This window comes from Pararge aegeria, chromosome 27 (assembly GCF_905163445.1).
Source record: "Pararge aegeria chromosome 27, ilParAegt1.1, whole genome shotgun sequence".
In the NCBI taxonomy this organism is placed as follows: domain Eukaryota; kingdom Metazoa; phylum Arthropoda; class Insecta; order Lepidoptera; family Nymphalidae; genus Pararge; species Pararge aegeria.
In genome coordinates this window covers 892,114-912,407 of record NC_053206.1, presented here as the reverse complement: position 1 = coordinate 912,407, position 20,294 = coordinate 892,114, and the positions used below count along the sequence as shown (strand labels likewise).

General features: G+C 39.5%; 1 protein-coding gene across 1 annotated transcript; it reads left to right on the top strand.

The window, feature by feature from the left end:
- The first annotated feature begins 3,761 nt into the window (after positions 1-3,761).
- Positions 3,762-20,264, top strand: LOC120635865. The gene is made up of 9 exons (XM_039907060.1): positions 3,762-3,827; positions 11,879-11,953; positions 13,183-13,281; positions 14,524-14,622; positions 16,306-16,450; positions 17,978-18,069; positions 18,462-18,985; positions 19,628-19,677; positions 20,200-20,264. The coding sequence occupies exons 1-9, from the start codon at positions 3,762-3,764 to the stop codon at positions 20,262-20,264; spliced, it is 1,215 nt and encodes a 404-aa protein (XP_039762994.1).
- The last annotated feature ends 30 nt before the right edge of the window (positions 20,265-20,294 follow it).

Below are 20,294 nucleotides of genomic sequence, written 5' to 3'. Positions count from 1 at the left end.
AGATTTATTTTAGTTACCTTCTAGGTAAACATTTTTCATACTAATACTTTGCTTTCGCTTTATTTAAAGCAGGTACTTATAATTTATCATAGTACCTGGCGACTTAATAGGTTTGAATAGTTTTATAAAGTTTAATTATCATGCCTAAACTATAACCGATTATTATTTTGTCACAATGGTGCTTATAACGGCTTCTAGCAACTAGGTTTAATGTAAATGTGTTAGTACTCATCTCCAATCTCGTCAGCAACTTGTGGTTTGTAAGAAAGTACGTTTCAATGACTCGCAATTAAAGTGGTTGTTCGTTTTACTTTCCTTTATTAACAATTACTTCTTCTCATAATCAGGTGTAAGAGAACAGACTGACCTTTTAAACTTCTACCAACTGTACTTTTTAGTTTTAACCATGCTTGCTTATTATGGAGGGTATTGGTAAGGAGAGTCATCTTATATGGGAGAAAAGTTGAAAAAGTGTCCAGTTGTATGCGCTAAATAACAGTTCAAAAATCCTCCACAATGGCGCTGGTGGATGCACAGGGTATGGTATGAATGTAGCAATCGTAGATGAATTGAAGTATGCCGAGTTAAAACATTTAATGTCATTATCGACTAAAGTAGTTAATTATTGAGAATTTCAACAACTTACGTTGTACAAAATATTGTGGTAAATATAACCTTACTTCCTTGTTTATTTTTCAAGCCTACTCTAACAATATTTATATTTGGCGCTTCTTTTAAGAGTTACCTTGATGCAAATGTGGCGCCATCCTAATTTAATACATTTTGACGACACTTTTTCAAATATACAGATGATCCTCCTTACCTCTACCCTCCATACCCCTTATTTCCCGCTGACATTGACATTCCGCCTACCAAGACCTACAGTTTTCGTTCAGGAATCGGGAATCCTAACTGATTCTTAGTGCTGTTTATTACTATTTGTTTGTTTGGATGTTTTATTTATTTATATTTATTCCAAATGTTAGTCCATATTCTATTAAATATGAAGTAAGAATATTGATTTATATTATTCACTTTAAAAATAAACAATTTGCTATATGGTTACATTGGCAAAGATTAGATTGACATTCTTTTTTGAAAATATGATAATCATGTAACCTATATGACATTGGACTTGTAATAATTGAATAAAGAAATGAATTATTTTTTGTGTCGTTTTTATGGATGACAACCGTGAGTGGCGCAAATTTGAGCGCTGTGAATTTAAACAGGAGGTCCCGGGTTTGAGGCTCGGTGGGAGCAAATTTTTAATTTATAATTTCTGAATTTTCTCTGGTCTGGTCAGGTGGGAGGCTTCGGCAGACCGAGCGATTTAGTGTTCCGGTGCGATGTCGCGTAGGAACCGATTAGGGGTCTGTATACCATACTCCCTAACAGGTTAGCCCGCTATCATCTTAGACTGCATCATCACTTACCACCAAGTGGGGGGCTAACTTGTGGGGGAAATAAAAATATCTTATAACATAAGGTACGGAACCTCTCGTGCAAGAGTGCGTCTCACACTTTGCCAGTTTTATTAAAAGCGTGCGAAACCCCGTTAATATGCTAGTATGGTATTAATATGTACCAGGATAGCATACCATTATGTGAGAGGAACATACAAGATCGCGGTTGCGACAGCGGGGAGTAGGTCGCGGCCATGCAGTGAGGTCGACCGGTCGACTAGTGATGCGACGAGTCGATACTTTGTAGCACGATCATTATATAAACATCGATATTAATGAATCTGATGTTCAACTTTGTGGAGCGATACTATTATAAACGTGGATATTAATAAAACTGATGTCAACTTAGTGAATAATTTTATAAATATCAGTATTAGTGCAACTTATGCTCAACTTTCACTACTGTTGTTCTACCATTAATTGTTATCTAAATATATTATGAAAATTAAGCGTAATTTGCTTTACTCCGCGAAAAGCAGGAGAATCTGTATGGTGAACAAACAAATAACTATTCATTGTAAAGTCAACATCTCCTGAGGATGCTTCGGTTTCGGAGCGAGATGTGCGTAGCGGGTACATTGCTGAAGATCTGTTTGGTGTTGAGTATAAGGATTGAAGAAATTATAAATTACACTATACAGATTCTCCTGCTCTTCGTGTAATTTTCATAATATATCATGGGATTCCGCAAAGTAACGCCTGCTTCTATCCAATATGTTATCTCAATGAAAGATACAGCTATGGTTGTTCTCTTTTTTAAGTGAAACTTGTAAACTTAGGCTGGGATTTAATATATTTTTGGATGAGAGTAACTGAGAGTGGAATTTCTAGGACTCATGTTTCGACACATTTCGTTACATGAGAGAAGGAAGTTTGAACTTACAGAGAAATCGTAGCTCTATAATTATAAACAAACGCGACTGTACAAAGCGGACAAGTGGATAAGGACGGAGATAAAGAACTTGTAGACCGCCAATAAGGTGGCCCGGGCACACACCAAGAGCAATTACTGAACGTCCTCGCAGAATTCGGTCAATTCGAGATTGGTGCGGCCACAGGACGTGGGCGGGTTGTCCATTTATAAATCACAAATTGTGATCAGAAGTGCTTTACGATGACAACGAAATAGATATGAATAGATATATATCAGGTCAGTTCTCACCTTGTGATAGGTGTGAACGTTTAATATTAAAAGAACACAAAATAACGTCCACTATTGGACGTGCGTTGTCAGTTACATCAGAATTGTACCTTCGCTGCGGTGGTCGGGTAAGGTACATATGCGTGCGGGGCATACCGTTGCTGTAGCAACGGACCAAGGACATCGCCGACTGCACGCGCAAAATAATACCTTCCAACCTTATATTAGTAAGATAAAATTTATTTTATCGATATCGATAGTTTTGAATGGTCACAGCCCTATCCTACGATACATGTTTACTATTGAAATCGATCAGTTCGATTAAGTTCTCTATACCAAAAGCTCTTTTTGGTTTTTTATCTAATTAGTTACAGTGTTCTTTGATTAAAGTTTTAATTTGGAATTGTTATAAAAAAGTAAGTATTTACCTCATCATTCGTAGTACGCGGTGATAGCCCAGTGGGTATAAGCTCGACTTCACTTTCGGGGGGCCGAGTTCGAATCCCAGCACGCACCTCTTACTTATATAAGTTATGTGCGTTTTAAGTTATTAAAATATAACTTGCTTCAACGGTGAAACCTGCCTAAGTGCCTAAGTTCTCCATAATGTTCTCAAAGTTGTGTTGAGTCCACCATCCCGCATTGGGCCAGCGTGGTGGACAACCGTCTTAACCCCTTCTTATTGTGAGCAGAGACCCGTGCTCTGTAGTCTGTCTGTAGTGACACTACCAACGGTTCGGAAAGCAGATTCTACCGAGAATAGAGTTACAAAAAATTTGCCCTCTTTTTTTTTTGGATGACTAATGACAGCGTAACGCGGGCTTCTTGGCGAGCCTCGGGATGGGGCTCTGCCAGGGAGAGTTTGAACCCTATAGCTCGAAGAAGCGAAGGGATCGTCGGCCTGAGGACGCCTCATGTTTATTACCAGTGTAGTATAGGATAAAATAGAAAAATGATGTGGTGTGAAAATAAAGAGTATAAATAAATTAAAATAAATAAATCTCTGAGAGTTCCACATAATGTTCTTAAAGGTGTGTGGAGTCCACAAATCCGCACTGAGCCAGCGTGGTGGGCCGGTAAATGGGTCGATGTGATGAAGATGTTAATGAAAGCAAACTAAGACTAAATAAATTATTTATTTCACAGATAATTAAATGGATATAAACGATATGCCCAGCGATCCTGAACAAGAGTGCGGCCCGGGAGTACGTCTTGTCGTGGTAATATCAAAATTCCCTTGTGCATTATATGTGTTAAATGCCCTTTTTCACTATTGGATAGAAGCAGGCTTTACTTTGCAGAAGTACTCCGCGAAAAGCAGGAGAATCTGTGTGGTGTGAGTTACAATTTCTTCAATCTTTATACTCTACACCAAACAGATCTTCGGCAATGTACCCCCTACGCGCGTTTCGCTTTTCACAGAATCTCCTGCTTTGCGCGGAGTGTAGCGAATTAAGCTTAATTTTCATAATAAACCCTTTTTCACTAACAGCGACCAAGGAATTGCCTAAATAATTAACGCTTCATTCAAGGAGATTCCTAGGAAAGCACCATAGAGGCCATCTGCTCGGCCATCTGTGTGGTGTGTTTTATAATCAAATAAATAAATAAATATACTACGACAATACACACACCGCCATCTAGTCCCAAAGTAAGCGTAGCTAGTGTTATGGGAACTAAGATAACTGTTGAATATTTTTATGAATAATATACATAAATACTTATAATATAACATATTACACCCAGACACTGAACAACATTCATGTTCTTCACACAAACATTTTCCAGTTGTGGGAATCGAACCCACGGCCTTGGACTCAGAAAGCAGGGTCGCTGCCCACTGCGCCAATCGGCTGTTATGTTTCGGCCGTCAATTTCTTTAATCCTTATATTCCACACCAAACAGAGCTTCGGCAATGTACCCTCTACGCACGTTTCGCTCCGAACCCGGAGCATCCTCTGGAGATGCTGACTTTACGATGATATTAATAATAAACTACCAATTGACATCTTGGAGATGTCTCTTAAAAAGTTCAAAGTTTGTATTAAACGTAAGCTTATAGAAAAGTCCTATTATAGTATAAAGGACTACGTAAACGATAAAAAAGCTTGGGTGTAAATTATTGTTCTAACCAGGTTGCTCTTCTAATATTTTAAAATGACATTGTGAGACGGTGATAACAAAAAAAAAACACCCGGCTAAGTTTCCCGATGGCGATTCCCAGGGGGGTTCGGGCGTCCCCGCGGTCTCCAGTCGAGTCTACCATCAGCGTCGCGGTGACGAAGGTCATGGTATCTAAAATGCTGCATCTCGTACAACTTCCAATTCCCCTACCTATCCACTACCCCCACATAATAATGAAGCGTAACAGAAAAAGAAGTAAGGTTACACAGCGGCTGCACTACCTCTCATTCACAGTGCACCTCTCTAACATTCGAGGACTGCACTCCAATCTCTACGCGGTTCATCACCATCTTGAGACCTCTAAGCCGCATATGCTTTTCCTTACGGAGACGCAAATAGTCAGTCCTGCAGATGTAGGATACCTGCAGTACCCCGGGTACTCGCTTGAGCACAATTTTAAACCTCGCGCAGGGGTCTGCATGTACGTTCGAGACAACATCTGCTGCCAACGTCTCCGTAATTTGGAGGTACCAAACTTCTCTGTTCTGTGGTGCTTGGTAGATACGGGTTTAGAGCGTACGATTTATGCGTGCGTCTATCGTTCGCATAGCGGCGACCAGGAGACCACTCAGCTGTTCAACTATCTCTGCGAAAGGGCAGATACCGTTCAGCGTCGGTATCCGACTGCTAGGCTTGTATTTCTGGGGGATTTTAATGCCCACCACCAAGAGTGGCTATACCCGTACCAGAAAACCGATCATGCTGGGAGAGAGGCGCGCAAATTTGCATTATCGTTAGATCTCTCTCAGCTCGTTCACGTAGCCACGCGGATACCTGATGTTAACGGTCATACACCCAATTGTTTGGACCTTCTGCTAACAACCGACCCAGACAGTTTTTCGGTGTCAGTTTCAGCTCCCTTAGGTACTTCCGACCACTGTCTGGTGAAGTCTGTATCTAACTACTACCCTCCCGCCTCTGATTCCACTGTTAAGAGACGAGTGTGGCGATACAGGTTGGCAGATTGGGATGAGATGCGTCATTTCTTTGCATCCTATCCTTGGCGGCAAATTTGTTTCTCTTCCAAAGACCCTTCGAGCTGTGAGAAAGCTATATCAGGCGTGATACGTCAGGCAATGGAGTTCTTCATACCATTCTCTGACGTATCACTAGCTGGCAAAACTCCCCCGTGGTACAACGCTGAATGTGCCAGTGCAGAGGCACGAAAACAGTCTGCGTTTGTAGCTTGGGCGGATGCTCGTGCTCATAAGGCTTTGGACGTCAGGGATAAGAAAAAAGAATTCAATATTGCCGCCAAATCCTACAAGCGGGTCCTCAAAAAGTCTCGCTTCGGCCGCACCAATCGCATTGGACGTAAACTAGCTGCTCTTCCCAGTGGTAGTAAAGCTTTCTGGTCACTCGCGAAGTCGGTCGAGGCAAACTTTTGTCGTTCTTCGCTGCCGCCCTTGCAGAAACCTGACGGGTCATTGGCAGTGTCTGCAGCAGAAAAAGCAAATCTCCTTGCATCTCTGTTTGCGGAAAACTCGCGTCTGGATGCTGGAAGTACCCCCCCACCGCGCCTTCTACCGTCCGACTCAGTCATGTCTGAGGTCCATATACACCAGCACGAGGTCTTAAAAGCACTTCGCAACCTTGACGTGAGTAAAGCCAGTGGCCCAGATGGTATATCTGCAGTTGTCCTGCGGAACTGTGCTCCTGAGTTGTCTCCTGTGCTGACACGCTTGTTTCGACTCTCTCTAAATTCTGCTCAAGTCCCAAAATCTTGGAAGATTGCGAATGTGCAGCCAGTACCCAAGAAAGGTAGTCGTGCGGACCCGGCCAATTACAGACCTATTGCCATCACGTCCATACTCTGTAAAACTATGGAACGTGTACTCAATAACAAGCTCCTCTCATACCTAGAAGGAAACGATCTTATATCAGACCGACAGTATGGTTTCCGTAAGAACCGGTCTACTGGTGATCTTCTAGTGTATGCCACTCATACATGGGGCGAAGCCATTGAGAAACACGGTGAGGCACTTGCTGTCTCTCTGGATATCTCCAAGGCTTTTGATCGGGTCTGGCACGGCGGCCTTCTCAGTAAGCTTTCTGCTTACGGAATACCTGCTGGCCTTTGCAGCTGGATATCTGATTTTTTGAGGGAACGGTCTTTTCGAGTGGTTGTTGATGGCCACTCTTCTGACCTCATGGCTGTCAATGCCGGTGTTCCTCAGGGATCTGTCCTCTCCGCTACTCTCTTTCTGCTACACATCAACGATCTTTTGAATCCCAATCTTTTTGGGTACGCTGATGACAGCACCGTTACGGAGAGGTACTTGTCCAGCCCTAGGGCCAGTGCTAATGATATCCTTGAGCATAGAGAGTCCTTGGTGGAGCGTATTAACTTGACTCTAAAAGAGGTGTCTGATTGGGGTGACGCCAATTTGGTTAAGTTCAATGCTGCCAAGACGCAGTCGTGTTTATTTTCCGCAAAAAAGAGCCCTTTCACCTTGGCTCCCACTTTCCGGGGTGTATCCGTACCAATTAGCGACCATATTGAGCTCTTGGGTGTCAACATCTCATCCAATCTCAATTTTGGCAAATGCATCGAGTCCAAAGCCAAAGTGGCAGCTAAAAAACTTGGTATCCTCAATAAGGTTAGGCGGTACTTCACGCCAGGTCAACGCCTCGCACTGTACCAGGCTCAAGTGCGAACCTGCATGGAGTACTGTAGTCACCTGTGGGGTGGCTCTGCCAAGTACCAACTTGAAGCTTTGGATTCGGTGGATCGTCGCGCCAGGAGAATTATAGGCGACAATTCGTTAACGCAGGCGAAACTACATAGTCTCCAGCACCGACGCAATGTTGCCTGTTTATCGGTTTTTTACCGGATATACTTCGGTGAGTGTGCTCAGGAACTTCACAATCTTGTTCCCCCTTCCCCGTTTTACCACAGAACAGCGAGACACCGAGAGCGGTGGCATCCTTATGTGGTTGATATCCCATCAACACGCACGAAACGTTTTTTATCCACGTTTCTGATACGTGCCGCTAAGATGTGGAACGCCCTCCCGGTAACTGTGTTTCCTGCCACGTATAATTTAAGTACCTTCAAGGCTAGAGTGAATAGGCTTTTTCTAGGCAAGCGTGCTCCAACCTAGACCTCATCATTGCTTTCTAACGGGCATGATTGTCGTCAAACGCTGGCCTATCGTTAATAAAAAAAAAAAAAAAAAAAAAAAAAAAGTTTGTTGTGGGCTTCTTCTTAGACCAGGACGCGTTTGGAACCCTCGTAGCTTTAGTTTTAAGTTTACGAATGTGGTTATCGCCATCATCGCACTACCGTGTAATTCTTATGTACGCATCAAAAGTGCCACCTATGGGCCTACTTGAATAAAGATATTTTTGACTTTGACTTTGACTTTGAATTATTCATTGCATTTGACGGTCGACTGGCGCAGTGGGCAGCCACTGTGTTATTATACGTGTTATACGCGTTAGCGACGTGGGCATGCTAATCGTGCAAGTGATGTTGATTTTACAACTTCTAAGCGATTATTCACAGAGGGCGCTGCTCACCGCTCTCCGTTATATTCCCTTCAGTCGCCTCGTACGACACCCGCGGGAAAAGATTTCTGATCTGCCGTCACCGCACAGCGTACATATAACACATTATAACATTTTATTTATTTATTTATTTGGGATCACAAACAACAACACAGTATCACATTACACAATGGTATACAAAGTACAAATAAATACTCACTGCGGCGTCAACTGCTTAAACCACATATTACAAGAAATATTTCTTATTTGGGCTTATTCAAAACCTAATAAAACATTATTGTTGCAACAATTTCTACAAAAATACAAACAAAAAAAAATTGGTTATCTGTAAAGTCGCTTACTGACGATAATTGAACGTGACAACGTCGTAAGAAAATACTGATGGAAGGGTTGCATTTTTCAAAAGAAAATTTTAATTTTATTTGTTTGATAGATATTATCGTTGCTATAAACAATTGACACCATATTCACTTTTCACTGCACTTCATCCTCGCCGAAAACATGTAAATGTAGGAGAGAGACAGATGTCGAACGCGGAGGCCGACTGTGCCTCTTTGTCGCTCGTTCCGCGCTCTCGTTTGCACTTCAAGCCTTGAATGGAACGCCTCAGAGCGAGGTAACGCCGCATACGTCATGTTTTTTCGTGCGTGCAGCCGGCTCCATCGAATAATAAGACGTTGTCACGTCTAAAATATAAGAAGGAAATCTGTAATCATTTATCAATATCTTGTGATCGCAAAACTTTGTCTGTAACAGTAATTGATTATCAACCGGAATACTAGTACATAAATTTAATTTTAACGTTTATGTACGTCGAAAACACAATTAAAGCATGAAATAACTAAATAACTAAATCGCGAGAGATAATAGCATCCGGCTCCGCTTTCAGCTCTCACAAGTTTTGCTACTGTCGGTTATCTAAGGCGTTGGAAGAATCTTTTGCCGATTAAGACGAAGATTGTGTTAGCCAATACCCTCTTACGTCCTATAATTGATTATGGTGATGTGTGTTATCCGGACTTGTCAAAGGAACTCCTAAATAAGCTGGAAAGGTTGCAAAACATATGCATCAGATTTATATATGGCCTGCGTAAGTTCGACCACATATCCCAGTTTCGGACGGAACTTGGGTGGTTGCCAATCAGTCAGCGGAGAGACTTGCATGCTTTGTCCCTTTTATATCGTATCCTTTTCTTTCCTCAAACACCACCTTATTTGAAGGAACGATTTATTTTTTACGGAGCGGACTGCCAGGACTTGCTTCGATCTTGCACCGACGGCAAACTCCAGGTTCCATTCAGTCGCACGAAATACTATAGTAACTCTTTTACGGTTAATTGTGTCAGACTCTGGAATTCCTGACATACGTAAGGCTCAATCCCTAAATGTTTTCAAGAAGCGTTTGGAAAACCATTTTTTATCTAGTATGTAGTATATTGCTTAAATATGTATATACTTATATATATTATGTATAATATGTATGTAGTATTAGAATTTATGAGTAAGTAGTTTATTAAAATTATTTTATATATATATATAAATATATATATATATATTTTTTTTTTATACTTAAATTGCTGCACCAACCCGTTCCTTCGTTTTTTTTTCCTAACGTCAAAGGTTGTCTGGAAGAGATCGCTTTAGTGATAAGACCGCCTTTGCACGCTCTATTTTATTTTTATTATTTTAAGTTTCTTCTATTTGTGTTTAATTTATATAAAATGTGTGTGTGCAATAAAGACTTAAAACAAACAAAACAAACAAGATAGAAAAGTGAATGTTAAAATGTAAAATGTAAATTGTTGAGGTTGGAAAAGAGCAACTGCTGAGTTTCTTGCCGGCTTCTTCTCGGTAGAATCTGCCTTCCGAACCGGTGGTAGAGTCACTACAAACGGACAGACTTGACGTTTCAAAAGTGCTTATATTGGGCCTACTTGAAATAGAGAATTTTGAGTTTGAATTTTTTGAATTTGAATAAATGTTGTGAAATCATTCATTTAAGTTTGCACTTCTACATAAATGAAGACTCCAACACGCACCAAAGCACATACATTTGCACACTTATGTTCACACGCACACACTTACGTACACTCACACCCACTCACACTCATGCTATTGTGAATATCGTAACTGAATGTTTTGTATATGTTGTACTTGCACCTAATGTTTAATTGTCACAGTTTATATTTTTCAAGTCCTGCAGAACAAGTTTAGGCGTATGACCACGGACAGTCCGTGGTTCCGTGGATAAAATAACTACCGACAACGTGTCCCAACAACACACACACACGCAACATACACAGCGTCTTCGCCGGCGAAGACGAGGGCCCCGATTTCTGACGTCATCCGGACGTGGATCCTTACCACGGTCACGGGGGCGATCGGACTAAACAATGATTAGTCCAAAAGTCCACCAACAGTCAGATTAACGTCGAACCGAGCCGAGGTCCGAGTCCTCGCAGGAGGCACCCTCGGGTCGACGTCTCCCACTCTCCCCCCCGATGTCGTCGAGCCCTGGGGCTCTTCTCATGGCGAGCTTTCGCGCTCGCCCCACTCCCCCGGTGACGCCGTAGCAACCCCTCAGGTGGTTATCGGCAAGTGTCCTTCCGAAAAAGCAAAAAAAGCAGTTTATATTTGTAATCTGGATTTGGCCTTATTTTAGTAGTAAGATAAACTCTTAACCAAAATAATTTGTAACGCTGTTGGATTAACTAATGAATAAATAAATATCTACAAATTCGTAATTGTTATGTTAAGGTCAAAGTGAGTATTAAAGTTTGAATTTAAACATATTGCCAAACGTGTGTGTAAACAAAAATGGTATTTTCAAAGCCAATAAACATTATCAAGGTTTGTACTTGACCGTGGAAAGCAAGGTTTTAAAAGTTTATTTGGTTAACATTGCAGCGCGGCTATCTCTCAAAACCCCAAATAGGCTAACTTTGACGGTTTAGACGTTTAAAGAATGAGTTTTTTATTATACCGTACACATCGTAACGGATCGCAACTACAGAGCACGGATCTCCTCCCACAATGAGAATAGTTTAAGGCCGTAGTCCACCACGCTAGCCCAGTGTGGATTGGTGGACTCCACACACCGTTGAGAACATTATGGGGAACTCTCAGGTATGCAGGTTTCCTCAAGATGTTTTCCTTCACTGATGAAGCAAGTGATATTTAATTACTTAAAACAGAGTTGGTTGAAAGGATTTTAAGTAAAATAGTGTACTTTTTATCACAAGAAAAGTAATGGTTAGCGCGGGATTTGTAACGCGGACTACGAACGTATGGAAGCCTAAAGAATGAACAATTTAATATATTACGACGACATGCATCGCCATCTAGCCAAAAAATAAGCGTAGCTTGTGTTATGGGTACTAAGATAACGGATGAATAGTTTTATGAATCATATACATAAATACTTAAAATATACAAATAAACACCCGAACACTGAATAAAGTACGTGTTTCCAGTTGTGGGAAACGAACCCACGACCTTGGACTCAGAAAACAGGGTCACTACCCACTGCGCCAATCGGCTGTCTTAATTTATATTGAATTTGAATTTCGTTTTCAGCTAAACCTACCTGAAGACGAAGGCGTAGGTCTGGGGCTTCGACTGACGAGAACTCTGTGGGATCCATATCCATGGGTAGGTGTAAACAGGAGTATTTGTTTCCTAGAGCTTAGCAGAGTAGATCCACAACGCTGTGTAAAAGCGGTTTAACGGGCTTATATTTTTAACAACCCCTTCTCTTTGAAACTTTCAATAGCGAGCCAAATTTGATGGCAACTGAGATAACTGTGTTCTGGAAAGCGCAGAGTTTTAGATTGCCTACATGGTTAGCATGGGCAGGAGACAAATATCTCCCCGGGGAAAGAATAAAAATATATCTCCTCCCACAGCTGTATCAACTCTCACAGCACTGTCGCACAAGTAGAAATATCGCAATTATATATGAGTAATAATAACCTTTGTAGATCAAATCGCATCTGTATCCTGGTTACAGTTCGGTGACCTATTTGGGGAAACCGAGAGTCAGTGCAATTATGGACGAAGTCATCAAGGCGAGAAACTACCGGAAACACATTATCAAATATGGCACTCTAGACATATGTCCAGCGTGTTATCGCGCTGGACATATGGCCCTCAGGCATATAATATCCGGGTGTTCTCTTCTTACTAACGGCGAATACTTGCACAGACTTAATCAAGTAACCAGGATAGTTCATCAACAACTTGCTCTTCGGTTTGGCCTTATCGATTTTGAGATGCCTTACTATAGGTACGACCCGGCGTCAGTTCTTGAAAATAGCAGTGCATTGCTCTACTGGGATGGCTAATAGACCTGATATAGTGCTAGTCGATCGATCAGTGCGCCGTGCAATAATTTTTGACATTACTATTCCACATGACGATAATCTGGTGAAAGCTGAAAAGGAAAAAGTATCTAAATACCTTGCTCACAAGATTACCGCCATGTGGAATGTTGAGTCGACCGTTATTGTTCCGATCGTCGTTTCAGTTAATGGTGTTCTCGCGAAAAGCTTCGACCAACATCTTAAGAAGCTTTCGCTTGGTTGGATCAAGGGTCGGATACAGAAGGCAGTAGTCCTTGAAACGGCGCGTATTGTAATGAGGTTCCTCACTTTGGAGCCCTGACCGCCGTTTGCTTGGGCATTCAAAAGCCCCGCATACGGAGGGTGGATTTTTTTTCTTAAAAATTTTTAAGTTTTTTTTATCATTGTTAAGAATTAAAAAAAAAAAAAAATCAATAAATGATAGAATTAAAATGAGGGTTAACTTAATAATTAACCTAACCTAAAAAATTGGCCTTAATTTCTATAATAAAGAAATTTATTATTATTTTTATTTTATAGATACATGAGGTTACGTCAGAGTCGAGAGCCGATATCGCCGGGTTGAGAGCTGGCGATTGCTTACTGCAAGCGGATGGGAAAGACTTGCTTGGATTATCGGTGAGTCAAACTAAAGTTTTTTTAAGTTATTTACTTAGGCAGCGAGCGTACAAATACATCGTAACATATTAAGTGACTTGTATCAAATTAAAAAAAAAAAGTAGATTTGAAGCCTCCAATGAGAATAGCATCATGTCCAGAGAGGATACCAATACAACATTAAATCAGTCTGTTTTGATTACCACTCTACAGCATTCAATACTTAAATATATTTTGATGTAGAACATCAAACAACATGTCTTACAACCCGTATTGGAGCAGCTTCTTTACTCTAAAACCCACTCATTTGTATGTCAGCTTTAACAAACATCATTATATTTCGGCCAATTTACAGAAACCATAAAATATACACTAAAACCTTCCGTATTAGTTACTCATTAGTGAAAACCGTATGAAAATCCGTTCGGTAGTTTTACAGTTTTTCGCGTCCAGACAGACATACAACGCGGCGGGGGACTTCGTTGTATAATATGTATAATGATCTAATATGTACTCTTAAAAGTATTTGTTATAATAATTAGAAAATTATGTAATTATTACTAATATAATATTTTTTTTATTACTCTATTTCATTTAAACAAAATGGATATAAACAATCGACTAACTAGAAACAAGCATAAATTAGAGATAGAGATATCTGCATATCGCCGAGAATATAAATAAATATATAAATATAAATATACTACGACAATACACACATCGCCATCTAGCCCCAAAGTAAGCGTAGCTTGTGTTATGGGTACTGAGAAAGCTGATGAATATTTTTTTATGAATATAATACACATAAATACTTATAATATATAGATAAACACCCAGACACTGAAAACATTCATGTTCATCACACAAACATTTTCCAGTTGTGGGAATCGAACCCACGACCTTGGACTCAGAAAGCAGGGTCGCTGCCCACTGCGCCACTCGGCCGTCAAATATAAAATAAATAAATATACTACGACAATAACACACATCGCCATCTAGCCTCAAAGTAAGCGTCGCTTGTGTTATGGGTACTAAGATGACCGATGAATGTTTTTATGAATCTCTGAAAACATTGAACAAATGAATTTTTCAGTGTCTGGGTGTTTATATGTATTTTCTAAGTATTTATGTATATATAATTCATAAAAATATTCATCAGTCATCTTAGTACCCATAACACAAGCTACGCTTACTTTGGGTAGTATATTTATTTATTTTATATTATTAAAAAAAATACATATGGTATCTTTTTTTTTTAATTAGATTGGCAAAGTTGCTGGTTTGATAAGAGGCGATGGCGAAGGGCGCGGAGTATCTTTGCTGGTATGGAACTGTGGTGTCGACCCTAGAGACGATCCAGAGGTAATAATATAAAAACTCTTTCACTGACTGACTGTTGTTAATCCAGCTGTTGAGTTTATCTATTTTCCTCCGTTTTTCTTGTTTAAAATATTCGTTGTAATTAGATGTCATAGGTTAAATTCCCAGTTAAAAAGAGCACTACGTTTCCGAAATAACAATGTAAGAGACGTAGGTAGATATCCTTTAGCAAATGCTGGACAAGTCTTAAACTCAGTTTTAACAAAATGTCAAGGGTAGCCTTGAAGGGGAAATTCTAATTTGTATTTATTTTGTATATTTCATATTGATATCTCGTTATTTTTTTATTATTTCTATTTTTTATTATTCTGTTACATAATAGTGAAGATGGGTCATAGTTACGAAATAAAGAATTATTATAATTATTCCTGTGTGAAAGAGTAAGGCGAAATAATGTAATTATGAAAATTTTGCTCCGCGAAAAAAAAGCACAATACTAATAAGTATAGCAAATTAAGCTTAATTTTCATAATATATCATGGAATTCAGTAAAGTAACGCCTGCTTCTATCCAGGAAATAATGTAAGAATATTAATAAAGAGATCTATAATTACCGTTCCATGCGGTGTGGTGGCGTCAGATCAGAATGCATTTTCCACTACCCCTTCTCATCCCGCGGGTGTCTTTAGATGCTGAGGGAATATAACTAGGGTTGCCAGACGGCCGGGAATTGGCGGGATTCTCCCGAATTTTTGTATGTCCTCCCGACTCCCGACAAAGCAAATAATCTCCCGAAAAACAAGTTCGATAATTTTAAGTTCACATTTTCTTCAAACGAAACTTGAAAACAACACACAAAAAATAATGACAAATACTTATGGCAAGAACAAAAACAATAAACATGCTCATTCGGTTCTTATCTTATGTGTCCCAAATAGCTACTATTTTTTTTTTCTTATATCTACAGTGCAATGCAAAAATATGTTTGTTAAGTTAATATATTATGTTTAATTAATATTATTAACTTATTTTTCTATTTCTCCTGATCAAAGACCTAAAATCCCGAAAAATTGGTTATTAATCCCGATAACAGGAAGAATCGATCTGGCAACCCTGAATATAACACAGAGCGGACAGTAGCATGTTGTGTGCTACTACTAGCATCTTAGCATCTACTGCGATCACCAATCCGACTGCCCAGCGTGCTGATTAACGGCACACCCTTCCGTTGGGAGAGGCCTTTAGTCCACCGGTGGACTGTTATAGGCTAAAAATAGATTGAATCACTAATTATGGGCCATATGAGAAGTCTCAGCGTTACTCAACGGGTGTTAGAGAGAACGAATATCTAAGAAATCAGTAGATTCGTAGAAGAGCATTACCTAGATTCGATATATTTGTAGATTCGTATTATATATTTTATATTTTTGTACATATCTTTAATATGTTATGTGTAATATGTACTATGTTTTATGTTAATTTAGTTTTAAATCCTAATATTTCACTAATGTCTGTTGTACCACCTACGAATTTCGTATAGCATTTTCTTGTATGCCTTTGGTTGCCTGGAAGAGATCGCTAGTTAGCGATAAGGCCGCTAAATTTTCTTAGTGTAATAATAGTGTATTCATTAATTCGTAAAAATAAACAAAATCGGTTCTAGTTTTAGGAAACCTCTTCTTTCTACCAATACTCCTTTTTATTTCACCTGGCAACACTTTGCAGTTGCTATGGAGTTGCGGCGGTGGTTCCCGCGGGGAGAAGTCGCGTCGCGCGTTGACTGGAGTTGTCAAAGCTCTGTCTTGCTGCGTCTGCGCAGCCACTGCGACGAAAGCGCTGAACTGTGCGCGCTCACATTTATATTGTGAAGGTGAGATTTACTCCGGAGTATGTATGTTAACCCTGACCGGTTTCAGCCACGGTGGTCATCTCCAGAGAGATTGACGACTACGCGAGAGATATTATAGTCAAAAGTATGCACTCACACACAGATGCACTCTCTTTACCCTCACTATCAAAGTCCGATCGGCGACAGCTACGACAAGGAAAGAGAACGTAGAAGCGGTAGCTTAACGTGCTATCCGAGGCACGGGGATGAATCACCGCATACATCCAAATATATATAGCCTCGTTTTGGTAGGTCGACACGTTTATTGTATCTCTTATCAGAGCATATAATTTTTGTTTCCTGCCTACGCTAGTACAGGCTTATACTTACTAAAAAAACAAGGAGCTCGCGCTCTTCAGTGCGTAATTGAGATCGAGATATCGTGAGAACAAGCATAACAATAGACCAACGAGGCAGTTGTCCATTTGATACTAAAATGAACACTGATCATTTTTATGTACCAGCATAAATTGTGTCTTTATTATTGACAATAAATTGTCATGCATTCAAAATTAAAAAAATTCAAAATTCATTTATTTCAAGTAGGCCTAATATAAGCACTTTTGAAACGTCAAGTCTGTCTGTGTGTAGTGACTCTACCGCCGGTTCGGAAGGCAGATTCTACAGAGAAGAAGTCGGCAAGAAACTCAGCAGTTGCTCTTTTCCAACATCAACAATTTACATTTTAACATTTATTTTTATATCTTGTGAGAGCTGAAAACGGGGCCGGATGCTTGCAAGCAACCTTGTCATTAAGAAATTCATCAATCGTATAGTAGCCTCGCTGTAATAAATGTTTTTTAAAATTCAGTAATTGATTCAGACCAGAACACAGTCATGCTGCTTAAGGGCAGAAATGAGAATTGAACTGTGTTACAAAAAGCTCTGTTACTACTAAACAAATGTCACATTTGACGCTTCAAATGAGGATAAAATTCAAGCTGTCTTACAGAGATAGCTAGTACAATGTGACACTGGGTCGCAATAATTGAGCACGTAAAAGCTAAATAAGCACAATGACGTATTACAACGTTGATCTTCATTAGCTAATGTATGTCATTAACAACCATTTATTTTACTCTTCTTTATTATTTATAGGTTTGGCCAATTTTAGTTTATGATATAGTAAATAAGATAATTGTTATTGTTGTAGCTATGGATTTTTATCTGAATTAAACGGTATTATTATTATTATTTATTGATAATATTTAAAATAATATAATGATTTGCTGGAAAGGTTAAATTGTTTTTAAATACAATTGCTGTGCCTTGTGATGACGGGAGATTAGAACAAAGTTGTCACACCCGTTTTCCCGCGGGTGTCGTACGAGGCGGCTAGGCTAAGGTAAAGGAGAGCGGGCAGCAGCGTCCTCTGTGCTACTACTACGGATCTAAGGATTATGGGCAAACCTTCCCGTTGGAGATGCCTTCAGAGTGGACTGTATGAGCTTTTTATGTATTTATATATTTGAAAACATAAATTGATGTAACCAATGCGTTTCTTTGTAGGTTGTTGGAGCAGACTAGAACGTTGTGCGCTGTGCAGAGAACCCCTTCCGCCTAAAGATTCTCCTTATTCAAGAAACCTGGTTGCTGAACAGGTTTGAATTTATTTGCGCTACTGTTTTTTTTTAATTTTATCTTAGCTTGTCAAATACGGTTAAAATCGTAGCAACTTCGGTTTTTTAAGTATGCTAAACTAACTACGGATCCAAAATCATTAATTTCCAGTAGGCATTTGGTATACCTTTTAAAACGCAAACTGTGCTGGTTTGAGGAGTCTACCACTGGTTTGGAATTCAGATCCTTCTGAAAAAAATGCGGTAAAAACATACCAGTTGTTCCAAATTTTCAACTAAAACAATCATAATTATGTGTATATACGGAGTCAAATGCTTCCAAGCACCCAAGAAATTCAGCATTATAGGGGAAACATTATTATAATATGGGGAAAAAAATCCATGTTCTTATTTAATATAATTTATTATTTTAGGTCTTCGAAGCCATTGCAACGGAATATGAAATTAAATACACACTCAGAAGACCTCAATCCACATCGGCGCATACATCACCAAACCGTTCGCCAAACATATCACCCACGGCCCGCCGCAAAGGCCAATACCACCTATCAATGATGCATAGGAATCGAAAACCAACGATACCGAATGAAAAATTTGCCTCTGATCCAAACATTAACCGATTTAACGATTCAAAAACTACCACATCTCACAAAACGGTAGAATACCCTGGCAACTCTTACGAAAACGGCGGGAAATGCAAGTGTCAAATCAATGGCGGGACATGCAAATGCGGCACAGAGAAAACAAGGTTACATATACCACAGATTAATATCGAAGATACAAGTAATAATAATTGCTCGTGCAGTTGCCAACAGTTGCAGCACAAATTGGTTGCGAGATTAAGGCAAGCGTGTTCGCTAGCTGACCTACAGAATGTTGCTCTGCAAAGCTGTTCTCTTTCCAAATCCTTGAATAATATTTGTCAGAATGAAAAGAGGTAAGTTTTAACATGCCGTTAAAGTGCAGTGACTTCTTATTATTAACTAGCTGTACTCTGCCACGCTTCGCTGTGGCAAATTGTGATTGAACGGTTGAGAAAAATAGATAAAAATAATCATTGATGCGTATTATATATCATGCTAAAATTTCAGCTCGATCGGTGCAGAACTTTTTGAGTTTTTAAAGCATTCACAAACCAACATAACATTTTTATATATATAGATAGATACATCAACAAAGCTATTAATAGACTAATAATACAATTGGGCATGGACGCGGTGGAAATTGAATTGAAATGGCACCAACTCATTGGTGTTCAACGTTAAAGGAGCACCAGGCAGGCACACGGCATAACGTTGTATTTCTATTCAAAATTCTTTCACGTCAGTCTGTTTGTAGTAACTCTACTACCGGTTCAGAAGCAGATGCTACCGAGATGAAGCCGGCAAAAAAAGTTTAGCGTTGCTCTTTTTCAGCATGAATATTGTTATAATTATTATTCTGTCTTGCGAGCGATAGACCGGAGCAGTGTGCTTTCAAGCCACTCGCCTCGGCTTGAATTACTGTAAAATATTAATATTTATAGCAATATTTTTAGCAGGGCCTTAATATTTATAAAATTGTACCGTATTTCTTTCAGCTCTGACGATGGACAACATAGCAACTCGATGGACAATCTTAAGAACACAGGTTGGTACTTGATCATTTTATTTATTTAACACAATCTAAATTAATCTAGATTTTTTTGAAATAAATATTTATTTTTGACGTGACAACGTCTTATAATCCGATGGTGCCGGCTGCACGCACTAAAAAACATGACGTATGCGGCGTTACCTCGCTCTGAGGCGTTCCATTCAAGGCTTGAAGTGCAAGCGATAGCGCGGAACGAGAGACAAAGGGGCACAGTCAGCCTCCGCGTTCGACATCTGTCTCTCTCCTACTTGAGTGAGCGATGCGTCCGCGTGGACAGCTTCTATGCAATAGAAGTGCAGTGAATACATTTACATGTTTTCGGCAAGGATGAAGTGCAGTGCAAAGTAAATGTGGTGTCAATTGTTTATTGCAACGATAATATCTATCAAACAAATAAAATTAAAATTTTCTTTTGAAAAATGCAACCATTCCATCAGTATTTTCTTACGAAGTTGTCACGTTCAACTATCGTCAGTAAGCCGACTTTACAGACAACCAATTTTTTTTAACTTTCAGAAGCACCGGTGTTCGTTGTATCTCCACCACCGATATATCTTTTGGCTTGTGAACATAGCAAATAAAACTATTTATATTTTTATCGTAATAAGTCT

Excerpts from the sequence above, each read along its gene's own strand:
- LOC120635865 (XM_039907060.1), top strand. The coding sequence starts at position 3,762 with ATGGATATAAACGATATGCCCAGCGATCCTGAACAAGAGTGCGGCCCG. Across the intron at positions 16,451-17,977 it reads CTCACATTTATATTGTGAAG|GTTGTTGGAGCAGACTAGAA; the intron begins GTGAGATTTACT and ends GTTTCTTTGTAG. Across the intron at positions 18,986-19,627 it reads ATTTGTCAGAATGAAAAGAG|CTCTGACGATGGACAACATA; the intron begins GTAAGTTTTAAC and ends TATTTCTTTCAG.